Source organism: Nicotiana tabacum, chromosome 17, assembly GCF_000715075.1.
Source record: "Nicotiana tabacum cultivar K326 chromosome 17, ASM71507v2, whole genome shotgun sequence".
Lineage (NCBI taxonomy): Eukaryota > Viridiplantae > Streptophyta > Magnoliopsida > Solanales > Solanaceae > Nicotiana > Nicotiana tabacum.
The window spans coordinates 114242153-114264919 of record NC_134096.1 but is presented as its reverse complement, the minus strand read 5'-3'; the positions used below and the strand labels follow the sequence as shown (position 1 = coordinate 114264919).

General features: G+C 37.4%; 2 protein-coding genes and 1 non-coding gene across 4 annotated transcripts; 2 read left to right on the top strand and 1 right to left on the bottom strand.

Annotated features, from left to right (window-relative positions):
- Positions 1–124: 124 nt before the first annotated feature.
- LOC107818482 (uncharacterized) lies at positions 125–9337 on the top strand. Of its 2 annotated transcripts, XM_016644508.2 has the most exons (11): positions 128–405; positions 2534–2666; positions 3638–3775; positions 4088–4216; positions 4543–4674; positions 4998–5129; positions 6293–6430; positions 6723–6863; positions 7097–7204; positions 7718–7827; positions 8932–9337. In XM_016644508.2, the coding sequence occupies exons 1-11, from the start codon at positions 235–237 to the stop codon at positions 9001–9003; spliced, it is 1404 nt and encodes a 467-aa protein (XP_016499994.2). In that variant the 5' UTR covers positions 128–234; the 3' UTR covers positions 9004–9337. The 2 variants fall into 2 exon arrangements, with proteins under 2 accessions (XP_075090981.1, XP_016499994.2); XM_075234880.1 differs by lacking the exon at positions 8932–9337 and having other exon boundaries at positions 125–405; positions 7081–7204.
- Positions 9338–11351: 2014 nt separating this feature from the next.
- LOC107818483 (uncharacterized) lies at positions 11352–14189 on the top strand. Its single transcript, XR_012701421.1, has 2 exons — positions 11352–11607; positions 13712–14189. It is a non-coding gene; the product is annotated as an uncharacterized LOC107818483 (transcript).
- A 319-nt stretch (positions 14190–14508) lies between these two features.
- Positions 14509–17618, bottom strand: LOC107818484 (uncharacterized). Its single transcript, XM_016644513.2, has 8 exons — positions 17236–17618; positions 17057–17146; positions 16030–16089; positions 15894–15933; positions 15648–15741; positions 15303–15362; positions 15130–15221; positions 14509–15042 (listed from the first exon to the last, which is right to left on the bottom strand). Exons 1-8 carry the CDS (start codon positions 17349–17351, stop codon positions 14956–14958), a joined length of 639 nt encoding a protein of 212 aa, XP_016499999.1. The 5' UTR covers positions 17352–17618; the 3' UTR covers positions 14509–14955.
- Positions 17619–22767: the final 5149 nt, after the last annotated feature.

Sequence of the window (22767 nt, the reverse complement as noted above, 5' to 3'; positions counted from 1 at the left end):
ATATTTTAGTAAACTTATCAAAATATTATTTAACAATAGCAAATACAAACTTTGTATTACATACAATACAATAAATTATAAAACAATGATTAACAACCACAAACAAGCTGTAAAAAAAAAAAAATTCCAAACCTGTTGTGCAGACGCCATTGAAAACCTATATATTCAGAGGTAAATTAGCGGCAAAATTCCTTAAACCCCACTTTGGTGTCTGATTCACTGAAGAGCAAACGAATGGAAGAAAACTTAAACAACATCGAAGAAGAAGATGAGGGCCCACCACCTGGTTTTGACTCTTTAGCTCTACCCTCACAACATACCACCAATGATGAGACTGATGAAGATGAGGGCCCACCTCCTGGTTGGCCCTCAAATCCTCAGCAACAAAATCAGCAGCTTCTCCTGGTGAGTTTAATGATAAATTACTAAAAATGGGTATCTATTTAATTTTGATTTTTCCTTTGTTTTCTTGAGTTACCTGTATTTTGTTGATGAAAATCAGTTTCATGGCTGTCGATTTTAATTTTTTTCTTCTATGGTTGATGCATGTAGACAAGTTCACTTATCTCTCAGAGATGGGACATTAGTGAAAGATTGAATCTTGATACCATATATACTTGTCAATCATGCAAATGACATTGCAATTTCTAAAAGAGATATAGGTAAATTTTGGGGAGTTTTGCTTTTGATTTGTTTAAAGATTCTTGATATAGTTGAATTTGATCTTCACTGGCTTTCCATGAATTACTTGTATTGTGCTCAAGAATTCAGTTTAAAGGATGTCCCCATTATGCTTATGTATGAGAGAGGCATGTAGACAAGTACATTCATCTGTCAAAGATAAGAGCTAAAAGTTGAGGCTTGATACCATTAATAATGTAAAGAAAATGATGCATTTTCTAAATGTGGATCAACTATGCTGGAATACCAAACTAATTGGAGTCAGTTTATGTCATTTTAGAGGATTCATCAGTTTATGATACGTATAATTTTGAGGAAATTGGGGTTTTTGTTTTGTTTGAAGAGACTCCATATGATTGATCAGGCAGATCACTGTTACTCCTGCTGTGCACTTTCATGGTTGCAATTTCGCTTGTTCATGCATTATATGTATAAGTCCTTCCTTTTTTATTCTGTATTAATTCTTTCCTTTTGATTATTTGTTTCTGTCTTTGCCTTTTTATTTCTGTATTTCTTAATATTTCTCATGACCTATTTACCGTCCTATAGTCCTTATAAATTTCTACTTGATTATCATCCATTCACCCTCTCTGTTCTAAGACTGTCGTTGGGTTCTTCTAAGACGATCTTGGTTTCTAATACTTTGAGAGTTATCTTTCATAAGCTTAGCTTAATAACCAGGTAACCGGGACCTTGATACTGGGGATATTATGTTCACAAGCTATTCTCAGTTTATAGAACAAATCAAGAAGGATTAAATGATACCTGAAAATTTTGAAAAGAAAAATTACTTTGTCAACTCTTTTGAAAATAAAGGGACATGTCATTAACAACCAGGGGCGGCTCTAAGGCTTTGGGCAGTGAGGCCATTGCCTTAGGCCCCCAAATTTTGAAGGCCCCCAAATTTATTTTAAATTCTTATTATTATTGTTACTATTATATATTATGTAATTTATATAAATAATTAGAATAAAAAAAGTATTACAGTATATTTTTTGTTACTTGATTGAGGTTATTTTATACAATAAATTTATAAATTATGATAATTTTCTTCCCTCATTAATTAGTATATTTGACAAGAGTGGGTTGCTCTGGTGGTGAGCATTCTCCACTTCCAACCAAGAGGTTGTGAGTTCGAGTCACCCCAAGAGCAAGTTGGGGAGTTCTTGGAGGGAGGGGAGCCGAGGGTCTATCGGAAACAGCCTCTCTACTCCAGGGTAGGGGTAAGGTGTGTGTACAAACTACCCTCCCAAGACCCCACTAGTGGGATTATACTGGGATTAAGGGCCTCCGAATATGGTTTCGCCTTAGGCCCCGAGATCTGTTGAGCCGCCCCTGTTAACAACATAAAGCTCTAAAGTTAGGCGCCTCTGAAGGTACATAATTTGAATACATGTCAACTTTTTCTTCTTCAATTGTACAATGACTTCTTTACTCTACGATGGAACCTCTTGTTGTCATTTGTTGCGTGCATGGAAATTAAAGTTGAAGGGAATCATTCGCTAGAGTCACATTTGCAAATTATCTGCACAAATAGGTAGCCAAAATGACTAATCTTCAAGAAATTACACTTCAACAAGATCATAATCACGTATAGATTGCTTGTCGTCCTCTTGAACATCGAGATACTGTATGCTACTCTTCATTAGCACCTAGCTCTCGTCAACTATCCTGGAACTTCTGCTCTCGAGGGTTGGAGTTCTTAGAAATCTAAAAGCTAGATCAGTATAATGACTATCATTGAAACATTAAAGCTGGAGAAAAAAGGAGGAATTAGTTAATGCAGAACTATGTTTGCTTGGTGAATGCAAAAAATAGTTGATGCTTCAGAACAAAGGTAACTTGTGAACAGACTACTGATGTAGGGATGGGGAGCAAAGAACACGAATCAGAAGACGATGAAGATGGTCCACCACCTGGGTGGAACACTGTGATCCCACAGAAAGATTTACCATCTACACTGCCACCAGCAGCAGTTACTTGTGGTAAGTCGTTAACTTTACTGTCTGATTTATCTCCCCCCCCCGTCTCTCCCTCTCTTTCCCCTCACACGCAAACAAAACGCCCCATCTTCTTTGCTTGCTTTTCCAGGTAACATTTTCCTATTGTATCGGATACACAGTGAAAGGGATGTTTTCTGAGCCTGAAAAAGTTTTTGAAATAGAGTAGCAAAAACAATAGAAATGCTTTTGAAATAAAATTTTCAGCTCCACTGGATTAATGTCTTTATTATATTCTTGGTAAACAAATCAGCAAAACATAGTAGTCAGCCTTCTTCTGATATTAAGTATATAATTACAAAAAATCTTCAGATATCTTCATAATATGGACTGGATGTAATCTTTGGAAGGCAAAGAACATGAACCGTGTTTCAACATAAAAATTGTTGGTGGCACCTTCTCTTAACTTTCATGTTTCTTTTTTGTTACATCTTTTTATGTGGGACCATTATTCGTCTCTAGTAATTTTTTTGATAACCGTGGTGTCCGGGCCAGCTTGCACGCACCTCGACTAATTCCACGGGATACCTAGCACCTCCCACCAGCAACAGGTACCATGTAACTGTGTCCACCAAGGCTTGGACAGATGAGGTTTGAACCTGAGATCCATGGTTCTCCACTCACTTCATTGACCACTAGGCTGCACCGTGGTGCTTGTTTCTAGTAATTTCATAAGTACTTGCTGCCATTTCATGTAGCTTCTTTGTGTGCTTGTTGGTTGTCGTGTTTGTTAGGATGTTACTTAAATATATATCAATGCTGCTCCATCTCAAAAAATATATACCAGTGCTGCTTTCCTCGCTTATATGTCTCAGTGTGTATTAACATAGGACTACATTGGTGATTTCTTTTAGAAGTGGGTAACTAGTTGTCCACTAAGATTATGAGGAATTTGGGGATGAATGAGTTCTTCTAGATTTATGTTGTTCATAAGATATTAGCCTTCTGATTTTCAGATGTGGAAATGGAGAAGAAAGAAGAAGTCGTTGAAGATGAAAATAATAGTCCACCACCAGGATGGGAGTTGATCCCTCCACTACAGCCACTACAAACATCTACACCACCATCAGGGACACAACAAGCTCTTCTTGCCGGTGAGTCCTCCTTTTTCTACTCAGATTCTAAGTGTCCATATTTACAAGTTCAATTGCTATGTGCTCTTTTTGGTAATATCTCTTAAAGGTTTGCAATTCACTAGCTTATTCTTCCAAAGAATTTATTTAATCAATTGAAAGTAATAATATAAGGCTTATGATCAGCATTAGTATCTTCTGCATGGATGCTCTCATGTGAATGAGCTTAGATGTTGGCTTCATCTAGTTGTCCACTAAGTTTATGAGGAATTTGGGGATGAATGAGTCTTCTTGATTAATTTGGTTCATAAGAATTAGCCTTCTGACTTTCAGACATAGAAATGGAGCAGAAAGAAGTCAATGAAGATGATGGTCCACCACCAGGATGGGAGTTGGCCCCTCAACTACAGCCACTACAAACATCTACACCGCCATCAGGGATGCAACAAGCTCTACTTGCCGGTGAGTCCTCTCTTTTCTACTCAGATTCTAAGTGTCCAAGTTTACGTTTTTCAGTTGCGAACTTGCTATGGTTGCTTTTTGGTAATGTCTCTTAAAGGTATGCAAGTCACTAGCTTATTCTTTGGCGAACGATGAATTTAATCAATTGAAAGTATTAATATGCAAGGCTTATGATCAGCATTAGTATCTTCTGCATTATGGATGCTCTACGTAAATGAGCTTAGATGTTGGCTTCATCTAGTTGTCCACTAAGATTATGAGGAATTTGGGGATAAAGAGTCTTCTTGATTTATTTGGTTCGTAAGAATTAGCCTTCTTACTTTCAGATACAGAAATGGAGCAGAAAGAAGAAGTCGATGAAGATAATGGTCCACCACCAGGATGGGAGTTGACCCCTCAATCACAGCCACTACAAACATCTACACCACCATCAGGGACACAACAAGCTCTTCTCGCCGGTGAGTCCTCCCTTTTCTACTCAGATTCTAAGTATCCATGTTTACATTTTCAATTGCTATGTGCTCTTTTTGGTAGTTTCTCGTAAAGGCTTGCAATTTCACTAGCTTATTCTTGTCAAACAATTAGTTTAATCAATTGAAAGTATTAATATGCAAGGCTTATGATCAGCATGGTATCTTCTGCATTATGGATGCTCTCACGTAAATGAGCTTAGATGTTGGCTTCATTTAGTTGTCCACTAAGATTATGAAGAATTTGGGATAAATGAGTCTTGTAGATTTAATTGGTTCATAAGAATTAACCTTCTGACTTTCATATATAGAAATGGAGAAGAAAGAAGAAGTTGTTAAAGATGAAGATAATGGTCCACCACCAGGATTGCAGTTGATTTCTCAATCACAGCCACTACAAACATCTACACCACCATCAGGGACACAACAAACTCTTCTTGCCGGTGAGTCCTCCTTTTCCTACTCAGATTCTTAAGTGTCCATAGTTACAAGTTCAAGTATTATGTGCTAAAATATCGTACGTCCAATTGCATGCCATATGTGTACATGCAATCCCCCCCCCCCCCCCCGTGTTCTAGCTAGACAAAAGTTCATAGGTTCTTCCTGGCATTGTCCATCCGATACCCCTGAGGTTGATGAACAACTCCCACAGCTGTCTTGTCACTCTACAATGTGGAAAACATATGGCTAATTGTCTCTGCATCTTGTCCATACAAATAACATCTAGAACAGATTGGTAACCCTCTTTACATGAGGTTTTCTTGAGTGAGTAATGCTTCTCTAGCCACCAACCAAGTAAAGCATGCCACTTTATATGGTATTTTGACTTTCCAGATATGCTTCCAGGGCCATAGGCTGAGTTGAGATCCTACCTAATTCAGATCTTTATAAGCTGATCCTACTGTAAACCTTCCACTACTATGTTTCTGCGTTAGAGAGTGTCTTTCCCCTCTTGTAATCCTCTGCATTGTTCCAAAGTATGGTAAAAGTGATGAATTTTATTCAAGATAGGAAAATAATCAAGGGACAATCAAAACTACGCCTCAATCCCAACTAGTGGGGTCAGCTATATGAGTCCTCTATATTCATTCTGTTCTATTTGGGCCTAGTTTTCATTCCAATACTCAATTATTGTCTATTAAGACAAATTAGGGGTTAATATGTGGCAAAAATCCTAGCCGTTGGAGGTTTGACATTTAAGGTATTATTTCTTGGTAAAGCCAAATTTGTAAGCATAAAACATGAGAGGTTCTCATTAATTACAATTTTTTAAGATAAGTGTGCTAGGGTTCATACCTTAAAAAGCTTGTCTACTCAAACTCCAGGTTAGCACTACACATTTGGTTCCTTGGAGAGCTAATCTTCGACCATTTCTGCCTTTTTGATAACTTTAATCTTTGAGTTAGCATTTTGACTCAATCACCTAATGCTGTATAATATATATAAAAGTTGGGCATGTAGATAGCTAAGTGGCTAGCAGCTGCTGATATGACAAATCAATATAAGAGCCGTATACCTGGGTTTGGTGCTTATTTGGCAGTGGATAAATTCTATTTATTCAATATCCTTTTAAGTTTTAAAAACTAGCTAACATTAGCTTTTGCAGACGTTGAGATGGGGAGTAAACAGCACTCTGCAGTTGAAAAAGAAGGGCATCCACTGGGATCAGAATCCATTCCTATGACTGGACATTCATCACCACCTACACCACCACCTCAGTCATCATCATCAGTTGCTTCTTCTGGTAAACTCTGCTGCAATTCCTTAAAATAGCATATAACTATATATAACGGGTTACAGTAGAGCAGTGAGCCTCTGTGTCATGCCAAAGAATTGTGTCCAATCTGCCTTCAGTTATTTCAACTCCTTTCACATTTCTTGAATGGCTTGTATATAATTTTCGAAGTGTTTAAAGATAAGATTGACTTTATTATATTGCAGCATGTGGGTCTTGATCTACTAGTTCACTTGGTATTTCTTTTACCTTTTCCGTGGGCATTTTGGGGCAGATAATGACTAAACTGTTCAACTATCAGAAATGGAGATGGGTAGCAAACAAGAAGGCACAAAGAATGAGGAGGTAAGGCCCCCAATTGAAAAGCAACCTACATCACATTTACCACGGATTAAACCTACAGCGCCTCAATCCTCATCACATGCAACAACATTTTCTGCCGGTGAGTCCTTTTCACGGAGAGTAACAGGCTTTCAGTTCCTCAACTTTAGTCAGTTTTGTATATGAGTTCGATGATTATAATGTAGCTGTCTTCGCGATCATACATTATCTTTCTTCTTATTGTTAATTGAGAAGCAACGTCCATTGTTACTATTACTAGATTCTTGTTTCAGAAGTGTCCAGTGTAAAATAATCAGTAATATATTCACATTTTGGAGGTACGGTTTGGTGCAGAAATGGGTCAGATGGTTTGTGGTTCTTGCCGACAGTTACTTACTTATCCACAAGGGGCTAAATTAGTGAAGTGTTCGTGCTGCCAGACCGTCAATTTTGTCCTGGAAGGTTTTTGCTTCCTCCTTTACACTTTGATCCAACAGTCCTTGATTTCATTTTACCCTTTTGGTCATGAAATCAGATGTATTCTAGTGAAGTTGTTGATAGTTGTTTCAAGTTATCATTGGTAGGTTGCCCCCTATATAAGTTCTGTTGAATCATGACATGTGCCAACATTGTTGAAAAGATCACATACAAAGCTGTTTCAAAATTGAGAGTATGAGCAGTTAGTTTTCTCCATGCTTTTTAATCAGAAATCAGCACTTTATACAACCTTGTGGTGCACTTACTTCTGATTTTTCCCTTTGTTAATGTAAATCTTTTGTATCTACTTTCAAATGGCATACCAAACCTCTCATAATTGAATAAAGGGAAAACAGGACATAGACAAGTTCATCAGTTTCTTGTTCTCATTGATCTGTACAACTGTTGAATAATTCAATGGTTGAAATTAGAACTGTTCGACTCATTTTGATGGAACTTGTCAACTTACTCATATGGTTCTGATTGTTACTGCTGCAGCTCATGAGGTTGGACAAGTTAAATGTGGGGGTTGTGCAGTGCTGCTCATGTACCCTTATGGGGCGCCATCTGTTAGATGTTCCTCTTGTCGTCACATGACAAAAATTGGGGTATGGACTTCATTTCTTCAGAGATGCTTGTGCAATCATGTCAATTAGCATATACCATTTTTTGCTATCTTTCTTTTCCCTTTCAAAAATTTGTTCCTGCAAGCCTGGAGTCTAGGATATGCCAATCTAATCCTATGTTACTTGGTGGCATGCCAAATGTTTAGGCCAAGGAATATATGCGAGATGTCCGACGAATTATGGGCCTTCAACTTGTTGCCAGACAGCACTAATAGTTTCAGATTCATAACAACAACAACAACAACAACAAACCCAGTGTAGTCCCACAAGTGGGGTCTGGGGAGGGTAGAGTGTACGCAGACCTTACCCCTGCCTTTAAAAAGGCAGAGAGGCTGTTTTCGGAAGACCCTCGGCTCAGGGAGGAAAAAGGGACGGGGCAATAACAAGCAAACCAATATGACAACCAAAGCGAAAATAGAAAACTAACACTAAGTAATGCAAACAGAAAATCGAAACACGGCAGCAATAAGTAATATCAGCAATCTAGGGATAAAAAAAGTACCCGAAGGACACTAAGAGATGTAACAAAGCTACTGTGACAAACAAGGACAACACTCGGCTACCTAACCCTCTACCTTTATTCTCAACCTCCACACCTTCCTATCGTCATAACCTTAGTCAGCTGGAGTAACGCCATATCTTGCCTAATCACCTCATCCCAATACTTCTACCTTTCCGTTGGTCCTCCAATGCCAGCCTCTCACACCTCCTCACCGGAGCATCAGAGCCTCTCCTCTTTACATGTCCGAACCATCTAAGTCTTGCCTCCCGCATCTTATCCTTCACAGGGGCCACACCAACCTTGTCCCGGATAACTTCGTTTTTAATTCTATCCAACCTGGTATGCCTGCTTATCCATGTCAACATCCTCATTTCATCCACCTTCATCTTCTGTACATGGGAGTTCTTGACTGGCCAACACTCCGCCCCATACAGTTTCAGATTCATATGTAGCAGAAATCTTAACTGATTTATATGTATATTTTTGTGTAATTTTGGTAATTGAATGTGTCCTGAACTGCCCTCCTGTATCATCCCGAACTTTTAACTTTTGAGACCTCTGAACTCTTTCTCCTGCATGTCCAGGCACACAACAGACGACCTCCTCTCTCAGTGCAACAGGCTCGAAGAAGACATCCTGCTTACCAAGTTCATTAACTTGCTCATCTCGATCTGGTTTTTGGGGAGTACACCATGTAGGTGTAATTGTTTATATGAACTGCTTGGCTAGAGGGCTATTTAGCTGACATCAGGGGTACTGCTTGCTTCATTGGCATTTTCCTTGGCTTTGTAAAATCTGTATCACTCCTTTTTCCGTATCAAAAATTTGTGTCACACCTTTTCTATTTAAATACTCTAACTTTGAATAGAGTCAAATTTCTCAACGTTAGTGAGACAGGATTGGAAGTTTAGTTTAGCCTCATCGAGTTTCTTGTGTTATCAGATGAAATTTATGAACATAGTAATGATAACTATTCAGAGACTTGGTTAACCATTGTGCAATTTATTATTCAAGTGTTTCTTTAGTCCATTCTTATCTACCTTTCCTTTATACACTATTTTAGCTCTATAAACCAAGAATTACATACAGAAAAGCTAGAGGGAGTGGCAACAGAGCAAGCGTCCCATAGAAATGAGTCAACAAATGTTATTTCAACCTAGTGTCAAAATGGTTAAAAAAAAACAGTTAAGCACCCATATTATCCACTAAAAAATGGGTTGGATAATGAACTTTTTAAAAACGGGTCAAATATGGATAAGAACCATATTATCAATGGGTTTAACTTTTACATTTGTAAAACCTCAAATTGGGGGTTTCTCAAGTTTGGGAGATTAGGAATTCTCCCAAAAGTGATCCATATTCAAGAAGTCATGGATAATATGGTTACCCATATTATTCGTCGGTTAACCCGTTTTTTATTCGTATTAAATATGGGTCGGGTCGGATAATATATCCATTTTTTCATGAGGAATTTTCAGAAACCACTATTGTTTAGTGGCTATTAACTTCCTATAGCTACCATATACATAATTACTTCCTATAGTTACTATTCAGTTGTTACGGTAGTGTATTTGCGCTGCTGTATTCATGAATACAACAACAAAAAGCGCCTAATATCAGGGCAGTCCAGCTGTACGCGCATGTATTCACATGTATTCGCGCCATGTATTCATGAATACAGCAGCAAAAAGCGCCTAAAATCAGGGCAGTCCAGCTGTACACGCATGTATTCACACGTATCACATATATTCGCGCTGCTGTATTCATGAATACAATAGTAAAAAAGCCTAAAATCAGGACAGTCCAGCTGTACGCGCATGTATTCACGCCATGTATTCATGAATACAGCAGCAAAAAGCGCCTAAAATCAGGGCAGTCCAGCTGTACGCGCATGTATTCACATGTATTCGCGCTGCTGTATTCATGAATACAACAGTAAAAAGCGCCTAAAATCAGGCAGTCCAGGTGTATGCGTATGTATTCACATGTATTCGCGCCATGTATTCATGAATACATTAACGACAACCACCTTAAAAATAGGTATGTCCAGCTATTTAAGAGAGAAAAAATATAAATAGCGTATTTCATGCCTCAATAGTAGTATATACCATAGATACTTATTTTGCTATAAAATATAAAAGGTAGCTATAGAAAATAATATTTTAAAATAATTTTGATTTATAATAAATAGAGTGTATACTTTTGCTATAAGAGGTAAAATCATTACCCGTTTCGACCCGAACTATATCCGACCCGACCCGTCCGTTTGCCGCTCCTATTTCAACCTTTAAGTAAGGCCACAACTTGTATTTTCCACTAGAGGAACAACCTAAAACTAGATTCCCGGGATATTTAAAGAGAAGACGATTAATCAAAATGCGTAACATAAATTCAATTTTCAGGTGCAATCCAACCGTGAAATTAAAATCTTTCGGATCCTAAATTCAGTCTGGTGTTGTAATAGCTTCTTTCTTTTTTCAGAAAAAGGTAAACTCAATAGTAATAGAGTTGCAGGTGATAGGCCTAATATTAGCGGGTTCTTCTTCTTTGGTGCTTCATTTTTAAAACTGGGAAGGCTTTATTTGAATAGATAATAAATAGAAATATGCTAACCAACTGATTATCTAATGGGTTCTTTTTTATTGAAAATTTCTAAGCATGAATACTATAACATAGAAGCTTACTAAAGCAAGAAGCTCTTGTAAGTAGAACATAGGAAAAAATAACTCAGTAAACTCTTGCACCTTATTATATTGAGTTGGCAAAACTTGAAATAAATACTCGAGCAAACGGACATCAATATTTATTATTTTCAGAAACTTGCAGTTTTTTTAAATTGCTATTTTATAATTGGGACATATTTATTTATATCATTTTTTATATAAAAAAAAAATTCTCATGAATACGAGATACATTGCTTACCAAGTGACTAGTAGTCTAGTATATATGAATATTTTATAGACTTGATTGGATAATTTAATTTCTTTTGTTTAAAATCATTTTTTTTAAATTTAATGTCAAACCAAATCAAACTAAAGGATAAAATTAGTGTTTTCGGGTTTTCCCCTCCAGTCAAATAAACTATTTTAAAAACAGAAAACCCCAAAGTCGGGCAATCATTTGTTTGTTATATATACAAATCAATCATCTTTTTTTAATGATAAGAACAGATTGCTTGAATTTATAAACCATTTTGGCATCCTCTTCTATCCAATTCCAGCCAGCGGCACAGAGAGGGTTGTCACCCATCTTTAGAGAAGGTAAAGTTAAGATCTTTGCTTATCCAATTTGAGCTCACACATATTTGATTCTTCAGTTTTCAACAAAATTTGAGTTTCAATTTGATAATGAATTAGTCCTACGTTGTTGAGAAAGCTATTTTGATATCAGTGTAGATGTTTCTGAACTTTAAACTTTGATTCTTTTTTACTTTAAATTCTGTATTATTATCTGTTTGTTTCTCAAATGTTTTAGCTTAGGGCTTTATCTAGTTTCCAAATATAAAGTGCAAAAGCAAATTGCAAGAAATGGTTTTGGGCTCATCTTTTTCTGGAATACAGCATCAGTATCACTTTCTACTTGGGTTCCATTTCTCAATACATCTTATATCTGTTACAAACAAAACTCTCTCTTGTTTCTTCTAAATTATAACCACCTTCTGTATTTATTCCTGTGTGTTGACCCTTGCTGTTACATGTTGAAACCATAGAAAAAGCTTAGTATGCTCTGCAACTTGTACTTATTTGTCTTTGCTGTCTTTTTTTCTTCTGGTGGCCGCCTACATGAGACCCAATGTAGTCCAGCCCTTAACCGGACACCGCGCATAGCGGGAGCTTTTCATGTGTTTTGCTTTTGCACAACAAGAACCAATTCATACTCTTCCAGGACCTGGGTAGTCTTTTATTACATTATGAAACAAAATCTACCACAGCAATATAAACGAAGTGAGCATGAGGAGAAGGGGATGGGGGAAGGGTGTCATATAATTATATTTCATTTACTCTAAAACTTCAGGTTTGGAGAAGCAATAACCTAATGCACTTCTCTTTTGATCCTTCTACTTATTTTATTTTCCATCTCACTGCATATCATTGTTTCGGTCTTTTGTTGCTTTGTTTTAATGTTGACTATTCTTAATGTATTGATCAACTCTATTGGTGAATAGAGCTTATAGTAGGATGTCATGGAAAGAACAGCCTAGACTTCCCTATTTTCCTCAGGAAAAAACCTTCTCTATAAATTTCGATGTGAATCATGGTTTCATGTTTTGTTCATCTTGCAAGACATATTTCTGTGCCTTCAGTTCTTTGACATCCGTATCCAATCTGAACCTATAACTGTCTTCTTCTTGCGCATGAATCATTATTAATAGCTACACAAAGTTTGACAACCAACCGTGCAATTGTCTAAAAGGTGTTGTGTGATTAAACTCTGAAGATTGCTGGATCTGCTGTAAAAATTGCTTTTAGTATCTCAATGCAAATGATTTTTCTCATCTTCTGCTCTAGAAAATTTTGAGTTGGTGGTTTCCATCTAATCCTATATTTGCTGAACTTGGAAATTGAAATTGCCATTTACTTGAATGTCACTGATGCATATTGTCAAAAGGAATTTTATATGTGCGCTCTAGTTTTTTTTTGGTGTTGTCTGGGCCAATTTGTGCGCGCCTCGACGATTCGACCATGTACTTGCTACCTACCACTAGTACAAGTATCAACCCATCAAGGTTTAGGAAGATACGAAGAAATCACTTTAACTTTCCTTATAAAAAAGAAATCACTTAGTGTTTTTTGTCTCTATAAGGATTTTAGCCCTGGTATCTCATTGTTTTCACCTACTTCATCGACCGCTACGCCACAACATTGGGTGCATATTATCGAACACACTTGTATATTTGAGTTCCCTTTGTTTCTCTTGTCTCATGTTTTAAAATTCTCAGGGATATCATGTCATAAAGATTTTATTTAAACTTATATATTTAGTTCTTTGCTAAAACGCAAGGTGTATAATAGGAACACCATTGTGTCAAGGAGATCATGTCAAACTAGGGTAGCATTCTAAGAGTAAATAATATTGACTTCTGGGGGTAAGGGTAGCTTCATGTAAACGATCACAAGAAGATGGCTATTCTGTTTATTTATTTATGTATTTATTTATAACTGAGAATTCTTCTATTCCCATCTTCTAGATGGCTTAGTAGTTTTTATTATTCATAAAAGAAGCTTAATTTCTAGTTCCGTTGCTCCTGTCCTGAGAAAAGCTATATGTTATTTCTGTTGTCAATTTTGATTTCTCAAAGATCACGACTTTGGAAGTGGAGCATAACTGATAGATGTTACCCCTGCTGTTGAATATGTTGGACAGGTTATTTGCAATGGACATGATTGATAAACAAATTGACAGTAAAGATGTGGAAACTTTGCAGAATGGAGATGAGAGTAGATCTCTTCAGATAAAGTTTCTGTTTTTCGCCCGTGCTAGAGATCTGACCGGCATGACTGAAATGCCATTGGAAGTTTCTTATGGTAGTACTGCCGGTGATTGCTTGAAGAAGGTCATTTCTCACTTCCCCCGCTTGGAAGAGATTCGTGGGTGCATGCTTCTGGCCCGGAATGAGGAATACACACCTGAGTCCACCACGGTCAAAGATGGAGATGAATTGGCCATTATACCACCTATTAGTGGAGGCTAATTCAGTTTCTGAACTGCAAATATAGGGAAGTCAAACTCTGTTATACTAATGTAATCATTTTACAAATAAGAACAAAATTCTCACACTTTATGTTGTGTTAGAACCATTGAACTTTCAATCTATTGGATCGACCCCCTTGATCTTCTGTTATGGAACCATGTCCACTTGGTATTATTGTGTGGTAATTTCATACCCATAACGCAGTGAATGTGGACCAGTGTATATGGGACTGGAAGAAGTCTGAAACCTCAACAAGTTACTGATCAGAAAAGAGAGACTGACTTTAAGTTCCCAAACTATGTCAATATAATTCCAATTGAGGTCTTGATACATCAGTTGCAAAAAACTACCCACAAGTTCTAACATTGTACAATGATTTTTCTTATAGAAGTGAATCAGGTGGTTTTATACAGTATTATTTACTTACATGTGGGATTATTGTGTTAACCATAGCTGAAAGATTTCTCTTAAGGGTACTAGTGGATATGTGCAACACAAACATTTGGAAAACGTAAAACGACAATCATTGCCTATTACAAGATCAAGTGACGAAAAAAAGAAATAAAAACATGACTTGGTTGAGCAGCGGAAGAATTAGAACACCTATACCATTTAATACATCTCAATCCGGGCTTTGGACTCAACATTAGTCTGTCCTGCTAGGATTAAACAGCAATATTGAATGTGCAGCAAATGATAGTTATCCAATGCAACTACTAAGAAAAACTATTGATCAATGGAACAGTTTAACCATATAAGCTTGACTATAGAAGAGCTTCTGGTCTTTTTAATATCAACTATAAGATGTTCCAATTAATTGCTAGTGGTGGTATTCCATGGACCGTATGTGGGACTCTCAATCATCAGGACTCAGGAGATAGAAGCAATGTCAGCTGCAGATGCATCTGCGCGACTTTCAATCATCAGGTGGGAAGTCCTCATCTGAGGCATTATCCAGAAATGAACCTAAAGTTTTTCTCAGAAAGCTGAATGCTTTATCATCCTGTAAAGCATCAAAATGTACACATTAGTGACTGTTTTGAGGATACATGTGAGTCTGACAGAGAAGTGGTGCATCAAAGAAGTTAACCTGCTTCTTTTTCTTCAGCGACTCCTCTAGTTCAGTAATTCGTTTCTTAGAGTCTTGCTCAAGTTCAGATATCATGCTCTTCTCTTTCTTTCCTGAATTAATGTCATAAAAATCTGTCACAGGAATCCTTATTAATCAATGAGAATATAATACAGATAGTTTCTGTAACTCACTTAGCTGCTCATATCGCATGAATAGTCTTTCTTTTTCTTCCTCATATTTGGATATAGTATCTGTCGAGATACCATCAAGATGGTTAGCCTTTACAATACTTCTTCAAACAGGGTTTGTAAGAGTGACTCTTCAAAACATATCAAACATATTCCAAGTATAAACGTCCTAATCTAGTTGAAATTCTGAAACAGTGTTCAATTTTACCCAGTAAAAGATTGCAAAATTTGCTTTAATGATATCATAAAATGAATAAGAGGTGGTTAAACTAGAAACACAACGTTCAGATGCTGTACAGACTACAAAAAGGCCTCTTTGTTGGGGAAAACTCAAACTAGAAAAAGTACCTTTGAGAGACTGCAGATGTGTAGCTTTCTCCTTGTTGAACTTCTCATAAATTGATTGAAACTTAGCAGTCTCAGTCTTCAGTAAGTTCTCACACTGCAAAGAAGCAAGATATGTTAAAAAAAGCAGTATTTCATCTTCATTAAGTTCTCACACAGCAAAGAAGCAAGATATGTTAAAAAACAGTAGTACTAGCAAAGTTCTATTCAAATGTCCTATCACGGCTAACTCATCTAATTGAGGCTGACCTCTTTGGAGCTCTTGGACAGTGCCTTGGCAAAACTTTGCCTGATGATCAAACAATTTGGAGGATCAACAACAAGCTACCACTTCCAACAATTAAATCTTACATTTAGCATGTATTTTGCAAAAGATATTTCTAACCTGTCTTTCTCAAGTTTTAGTTTCAGCTCATCAATCTTTGACTTGACTTCTGAAGTCACGCTAACCACAGATCAAGAGCAGTAATGTTAGTTGTCATTTCTATAATTAAAGTGACACACACCAAATACTAAGTGCTGGACTTGATATCGCAGGAACAAATGAGGACAATGCCCTTAATACAAGGAAACTCATAAGGCTTACATTTGGCAAACATTTTCGTGCAGTTACTTGATGCCCAATTGCTTATAGTGTCCCAATTAGTTTCAATTTCACTCAAGAACAATCAGTAAAACTCTTTTATCCATTTCTTAGTCAATGTTACAAAATACATCAGATTGGTCAAAACAGCTACTGAGTACTGATATAAGTGTCAGAACTTAAGTATTAGCTGCTTGAGTGCCTTACCAAGCTGGCAGTCAAACTAGAATCACTTTTGGATTATGAAATTAAGCAACAGTTGAACAATGCTACAAACTTGTTATTGCACAAAACTCATCACTCATGTAAAAAATATGCAAATCATTGGCATAATCAGAAATCTCCACAAAAATCAACTCCCCACATACATTGCCGAAGATGATTTTCAAAAACCAAATTTCTGCTAGAAGTAGTGTGCACAAAGGCAACATTTAGCTCAGATTGCATTAATTATATCAAAAGCAATATCCTGATTAAAACAGACAGTACTAAAATAAAAAAAAATGCCAATTCGGCTCATAAGAAATTAGTACTAATAAATATCTAGTTCCTCCTAGCTGACGAAATTGATGACACTTAAATATATTAGAAATAAGCAATGCACAGGCGAAGTCTAATAAAATACTACATGAAACGAACACGTGATATTGCGTCTGCGAATATTTTTACTTCAACAAATACATGGGAACGGAGAAAACAGAGCTTGATTCGAGGTTTGAGATTCAGCACTGTAATGATCAAACCGCGCGTACACAAATTTATAAAGCGTCGTATATACGTATACACGGCAAAATCATGATCGACGAGAACAGGAATGCAGAAAATGCACCTAGAGATAGTTTCTTCTTTCTTCTTCAGACCGTCCTGTTGTGCTTTCTCTCTTATCTGCTTTAACGCCGTCATAATTCCTTTAATATCACTGTCAAATTTCACACGTGTATACTATTTCATCAAATTCCAGAAAACAGTTCAGAAAATTAACAGTGATGAATGAAAATGAATGCGTACTCTGAGATCTCAGCATCGAATTCGTCTTCCACGGCGCCGACTCGCCTTTTGCTCTCCGATTTCGGAATTTCCGTCTCCGAAACTCTCTTCCTTGCGCTCGATTTTGACGCTGACATTTCCTTATCGCTCTGGAAAGTTGAATTGTGAGAATGTGTGTGTGTGCTTTGTGTATGAGTGAGAGAGAGTGAGGTTTGAGAATTCAAAATGGGTTCTAACAGATATTTATAGTTCTGTTGGCGCTATTTTGGTAAAACTCATCGAGTTACTCTTTTTGCTAAAATAATGCCTCACGTAAGATATGCTTGTTTGTACCAATTTGAAATTACCATTTGCGAAAGCAGGAAAGATGTACTAAATGCTTTATATGTTTTTCATTTTCAAGATTTACTGACCCACCATATAAATTGGGATGAATAAGAATAACACAAGTACAGAAATAAATATTAAATTCCTTAAGATTGTTATTCCCGTCAATATTCCTGTATTTGTAAATATTAATTCTGCAAAATATAAGTTAACGTAATGAAACAATAATAATAAATTCGAGCCCACTGAATTCACAGTGTTTCCTTAAGGAATTTAATCCCCTCCTAGTACCCAAGGTAATGGATTATTTCCTCCCAGGATAGAACGAATAACACACTGGTGTAGCGGTACTTCAAACCCCAGTGTTTCGGCGAACACAAAGTTCGGTAGCAAATCACACTTACAGTTGCTTTGTTTGAAGTTAAAAAACAATGCAGAACGAAGGAGTATATACTCAGAAAAACGTATGGAAGTTCTGAGAGGAAGGAGTGCAATGTATAGCCAATTTGTTGAGCGAATTGTATGTTGAGTTTAGTATCTTTCTTCAACATTTGCTGCTCATATATATAGCAGCCAAGAAGGAGTGCAAGACCAAACGTCCACCCTTCATGGTGGAGCAAGCATTACATATTTGTGGAGCAAGCACTTCATATTTGTGGAGCAAGCACTTCATGGTGGGAAGACCATTATCCGGCTGCCAAATTATCAATACACGGATTGGAAAATATCCGTTTACAAATACGGATAATCTTACGTTAATATTTACTATTAATAAATAAATTTGGTCCAAAAAATTAATCAATCAATCGATCATTTGACCAAATCCAAATCCAAATCCAAATCCAAATCCGAAGCCGAAGCCGAAGCCGAAGCCGTAGCCGTAGCCGAAGCCGAGCCGAGCGAGCGACGACGACGACGGCGCGAGGCTTGCTTTCTTCTTAACTCTTTAAGAGCTACAAGAAGAGCAATTATATATATACCCACCAAAAATGTCTTCCACTTCCAATATGGGACAATGTCTCATTGTTAAGAGGGGAAACTTAAAATTTTACTCAAAATTTTATTTTTCCTCCATTTCCCATTCACCCTCATTTTAAGAATATTACATCTTAAAAATAAAACCTCAACAATCCCCCACATGAATGGAGAATGGCTATATCACGGAAGTATGCATGAAAAAACTGTGTGATTTACAAGCAAGGATTAATTGCATCTGGATAAGTAGGTTTCCCTTTGAACTTTCCGTAGTAAACTTATGTCGGATATACTCGGTCAATCGGTAGATTTGATATCTTTGAACCGTCGATCTTTGGTGTATACCTAGACAACCATAAGTCACACAATCAACCCTTAACCGTCTTTGGTTCTCATTGTTGTGTTCGTTTCAGCCATGAACACCGCCTGGTTTCATAAGTGCGTAGAGAACTGGCCTTACAAAGTTCTCCTTGAAGCGGCTCACACTTCACACTTAAATAGGTGATTCCTAAACGTGTCATCCTGTAGATACACTATTTGATATACCCCGTATCAAATTTAGAAATCATTAAAAAGCCTTAATGCTTTATCCTTGGTACTGAACATTGTCTCATCACGAGAATGGACTAAAATTTTATTTGACAATGTTGAACCGTCATTAATGACTTTGTTTGATCTCTTTGAACCTAGATCTTGGGATCTCCAGTCTTCTAGGTAGAGTTACCGCCACAATGACTTGTTCTCGGCCATAGCCCCATTCCCCTTGATGATTTCTCAACTACCTCTCTAGTTAGGCCTTTTGTAAGTGGATCCGACACATTATCACTTGACTTTACATAGTCAATTGTGATAATTCCTCTAGAGAGTAATTGCCTAACGGTTTTATGTCTTCGTCGTATATGACGAGATTTACCGTTATACATGACGCTCCCAGCCCTTCCAATTGCCGCTTGACTATCACAATGTATGCATATTGGTGCCAACGGTTTGGGCCAAAATGGAATGTCTTCCAAGAAATTCCGGAGCCATTCAGCTTCTTCACCGGCTTTATCTAAGGCTATGAATTCAGCCTCCATTGTAGAGCGGGCAATACATGTTTGTTTGGACGACTTCCAAGATACCGCTCCTCCACCAATAGTGAATACATATCCACTCATGGACTTAGAATCAGGTGAACCGGTGATCCAATTTGCATCACAGTATCCCTCAATCACCGCAGGGAAATTACTGTAGTGCAATTCAAAGTTCTGGGTATGTTCTAAATATCCCAAAACTCGTTTCATTGCCATCCAATGAGATTGGCCTGGATTGCTCGTATATCGACTCAGTTTACTTATAGCACAAGCTATGTCTGGTCGTGTACAATTCATGATATACATTAAGCATCCCAATACACGAGCATAGTCCAATTGTGATATGCTTTGGCCTTTGTTCTTTGCTAATGCAAGATTCATGTCAATTGGAGTCTTTGCAACTTTAAAGCCCAAGTGCTTGAATTTTTCAAGTACTGTCTTAATATAATGAGATTGTGACAATGCCAGACCTTGAGGAGTCTTATTGATCTTAATTCCCAGAATTAAATCAGCAACTCCCAAGTCTTTCATATCAAACTTGCTATTGAGCATACGCTTAGTAGCATTTATGTTGGCAATGTCATTACTCATTATCAACATATCATCCACATATAGGCAAACAATGACTATGTGATTTGGAACATTTTTAATGTACACGCATTTATCACATTCATTTATCTTAAAACCATTTGACAACATTGTTTGGTCAAATTTCGCATGCCATTGTTTGGGTGCTTGTTTTAGTCCGTAAAGAGACTTAACAAGTCTACATACCTTCTTTTCTTTACCTGGAACCACAAACCCTTCAGGTTGTTCTATGTAAATTTCTTCCTCCAACTCTCCATTTAAGAAGGCCGTCTTAACATCCATTTGATGAATTTCAAGACCATACACTGCAGCTAATGCTACTAACATCCGTATGGACGTAATTCTTGTAACTGGAGAGTATGTATCAAAGTAGTCTAGACCTTCTCGTTGTCTATACCCTTTGACTACGAGCCTTGCCTTGAAAAATTAATTCTGCAAAATATAAGTTAACGTAATGAAACAATAATAATAAATTCGAGCCCACTGAATTCACAGTGTTTCCTTAAGGAATTTAATCCCCTCCTAGTACCCAAGGTAATGGATTATTTCCTCCCAGGATAGAACGAATAACACACTGGTGTAGCGGTACTTCAAACCCCAGTGTTTCGGCGAACACAAAGTTCGGTAGCAAATCACACTTACAGTTGCTTTGTTTGAAGTTAAAAAACAATGCAGAACGAAGGAGTATATACTCAGAAAAACGTATGGAAGTTCTGAGAGGAAGGAGTGCAATGTATAGCCAATTTGTTGAGCGAATTGTATGTTGAGTTTAGTATCTTTCTTCAACATTTGCTGCTCATATATATAGCAGCCAAGAAGGAGTGCAAGACCAAACGTCCACCCTTCATGGTGGAGCAAGCATTACATATTTGTGGAGCAAGCACTTCATATTTGTGGAGCAAGCACTTCATGGTGGGAAGACCATTATCCGGCTGCCAAATTATCAATACACGGATTGGAAAATATCCATTTACAAATACGGATAATCTTACGTTAATATTTACTATTAACAAATAAATTTGGTCCAAAAAATTAATCAATCAATCGATCATTTGACCAAATCCAAATCCAAATCCAAATCCGAAGCCGAAGCCGAAGCCGAAGCCGTAGCCGTAGCCGAAGCCGAGCCGAGCGAGCGACGACGACGACGGCGCGAGGCTTGCTTTCTTCTTAACTCTTTAAGAGCTACAAGAAGAGCAATTATATATATACCCACCAAAAATGTCTTCCACTTCCAATATGGGACAATGTCTCATTGTTAAGAGGGGGAAACTTAAAATTTTACTCAAAATTTTATTTTTCCTCCATTTCCCATTCACCCTCATTTTAAGAATATTACATCTTAAAAATAAAACCTCAACAATCCCCCACATGAATGGAGAATGGCTATATCACGGAGTATGCATGAAAAAACTGTGTGATTTACAAGCAAGGATTAATTGCATCTGGATAAGTAGGTTTCCCTTTGAACTTTTCATAGTAAACTTATGTCGGATATACTCGGTCAATCGGTAGATTTGATATCTTTGAACCGTCGATCTTTGGTGTATACCTAGACAACCATAAGTCACACAATCAACCCTTAACCGTCTTTGGTTCTCATTGTTGTGTTCGTTTCAGCCATGAACACCGCCTGGTTTCATAAGTGCGTAGAGAACTGGCCTTACAAAGTTCTCCTTGAAGCGGCTCACACTTCACACTTAAATAGGTGATTCCTAAACGTGTCATCCTGTAGATACACTATTTGATATACCCCGTATCAAATTTAGAAATCATTAAAAAGCCTTAATGCTTTATCCTTGGTACTGAACATTGTCTCATCACGAGAATGGACTAAAATTTTATTTGACAATGTTGAACCGTCATTAATGACTTTGTTTGATCTCTTTGAACCTAGATCTTGGGATCTCCAGTCTTCTAGGTAGAGTTACCGCCACAATGACTTGTTCTCGGCCATAGCCCCATTCCCCTTGATGATTTCTCAACTACCTCTCTAGTTAGGCCTTTTGTAAGTGGATCCGACACATTATCACTTGACTTTACATAGTCAATTGTGATAATTCCTCTAGAGAGTAATTGCCTAACGGTTTTATGTCTTCGTCGTATATGACGAGATTTACCGTTATACATGACGCTCCCAGCCCTTCCAATTGCCGCTTGACTATCACAATGTATGCATATTGGTGCCAACGGTTTGGGCCAAAATGGAATGTCTTCCAAGAAATTCCGGAGCCATTCAGCTTCTTCACCGGCTTTATCTAAGGCTATGAATTCAGCCTCCATTGTAGAGCGGGCAATACATGTTTGTTTGGACGACTTCCAAGATACCGCTCCTCCACCAATAGTGAATACATATCCACTCATGGACTTAGAATCAGGTGAACCGGTGATCCAATTTGCATCACAGTATCCCTCAATCACCGCAGGGAAATTACTGTAGTGCAATTCAAAGTTCTGGGTATGTTCTAAATATCCCAAAACTCGTTTCATTGCCATCCAATGAGATTGGCCTGGATTGCTCGTATATCGACTCAGTTTACTTATAGCACAAGCTATGTCTGGTCGTGTACAATTCATGATATACATTAAG

Excerpts from the sequence above, each read along its gene's own strand:
- LOC107818482 (XM_016644508.2), top strand. The coding sequence starts at position 235 with ATGGAAGAAAACTTAAACAACATCGAAGAAGAAGATGAGGGCCCACCA. Across the intron at positions 3,776-4,087 it reads ACAACAAGCTCTTCTTGCCG|ACATAGAAATGGAGCAGAAA; the intron begins GTGAGTCCTCCT and ends TCTGACTTTCAG. Across the intron at positions 4,675-4,997 it reads ACAACAAGCTCTTCTCGCCG|AAATGGAGAAGAAAGAAGAA; the intron begins GTGAGTCCTCCC and ends TTTCATATATAG.
- LOC107818484 (XM_016644513.2), bottom strand. The coding sequence starts at position 17,351 with ATGTCAGCGTCAAAATCGAGCGCAAGGAAGAGAGTTTCGGAGACGGAA. Across the intron at positions 15,934-16,029 it reads CTAAAACTTGAGAAAGACAG|GCAAAGTTTTGCCAAGGCAC; the intron begins GTTAGAAATATC and ends TTTGATCATCAG. Across the intron at positions 15,363-15,647 it reads ACATCTGCAGTCTCTCAAAG|ATACTATATCCAAATATGAG; the intron begins GTACTTTTTCTA and ends GTATCTCGACAG.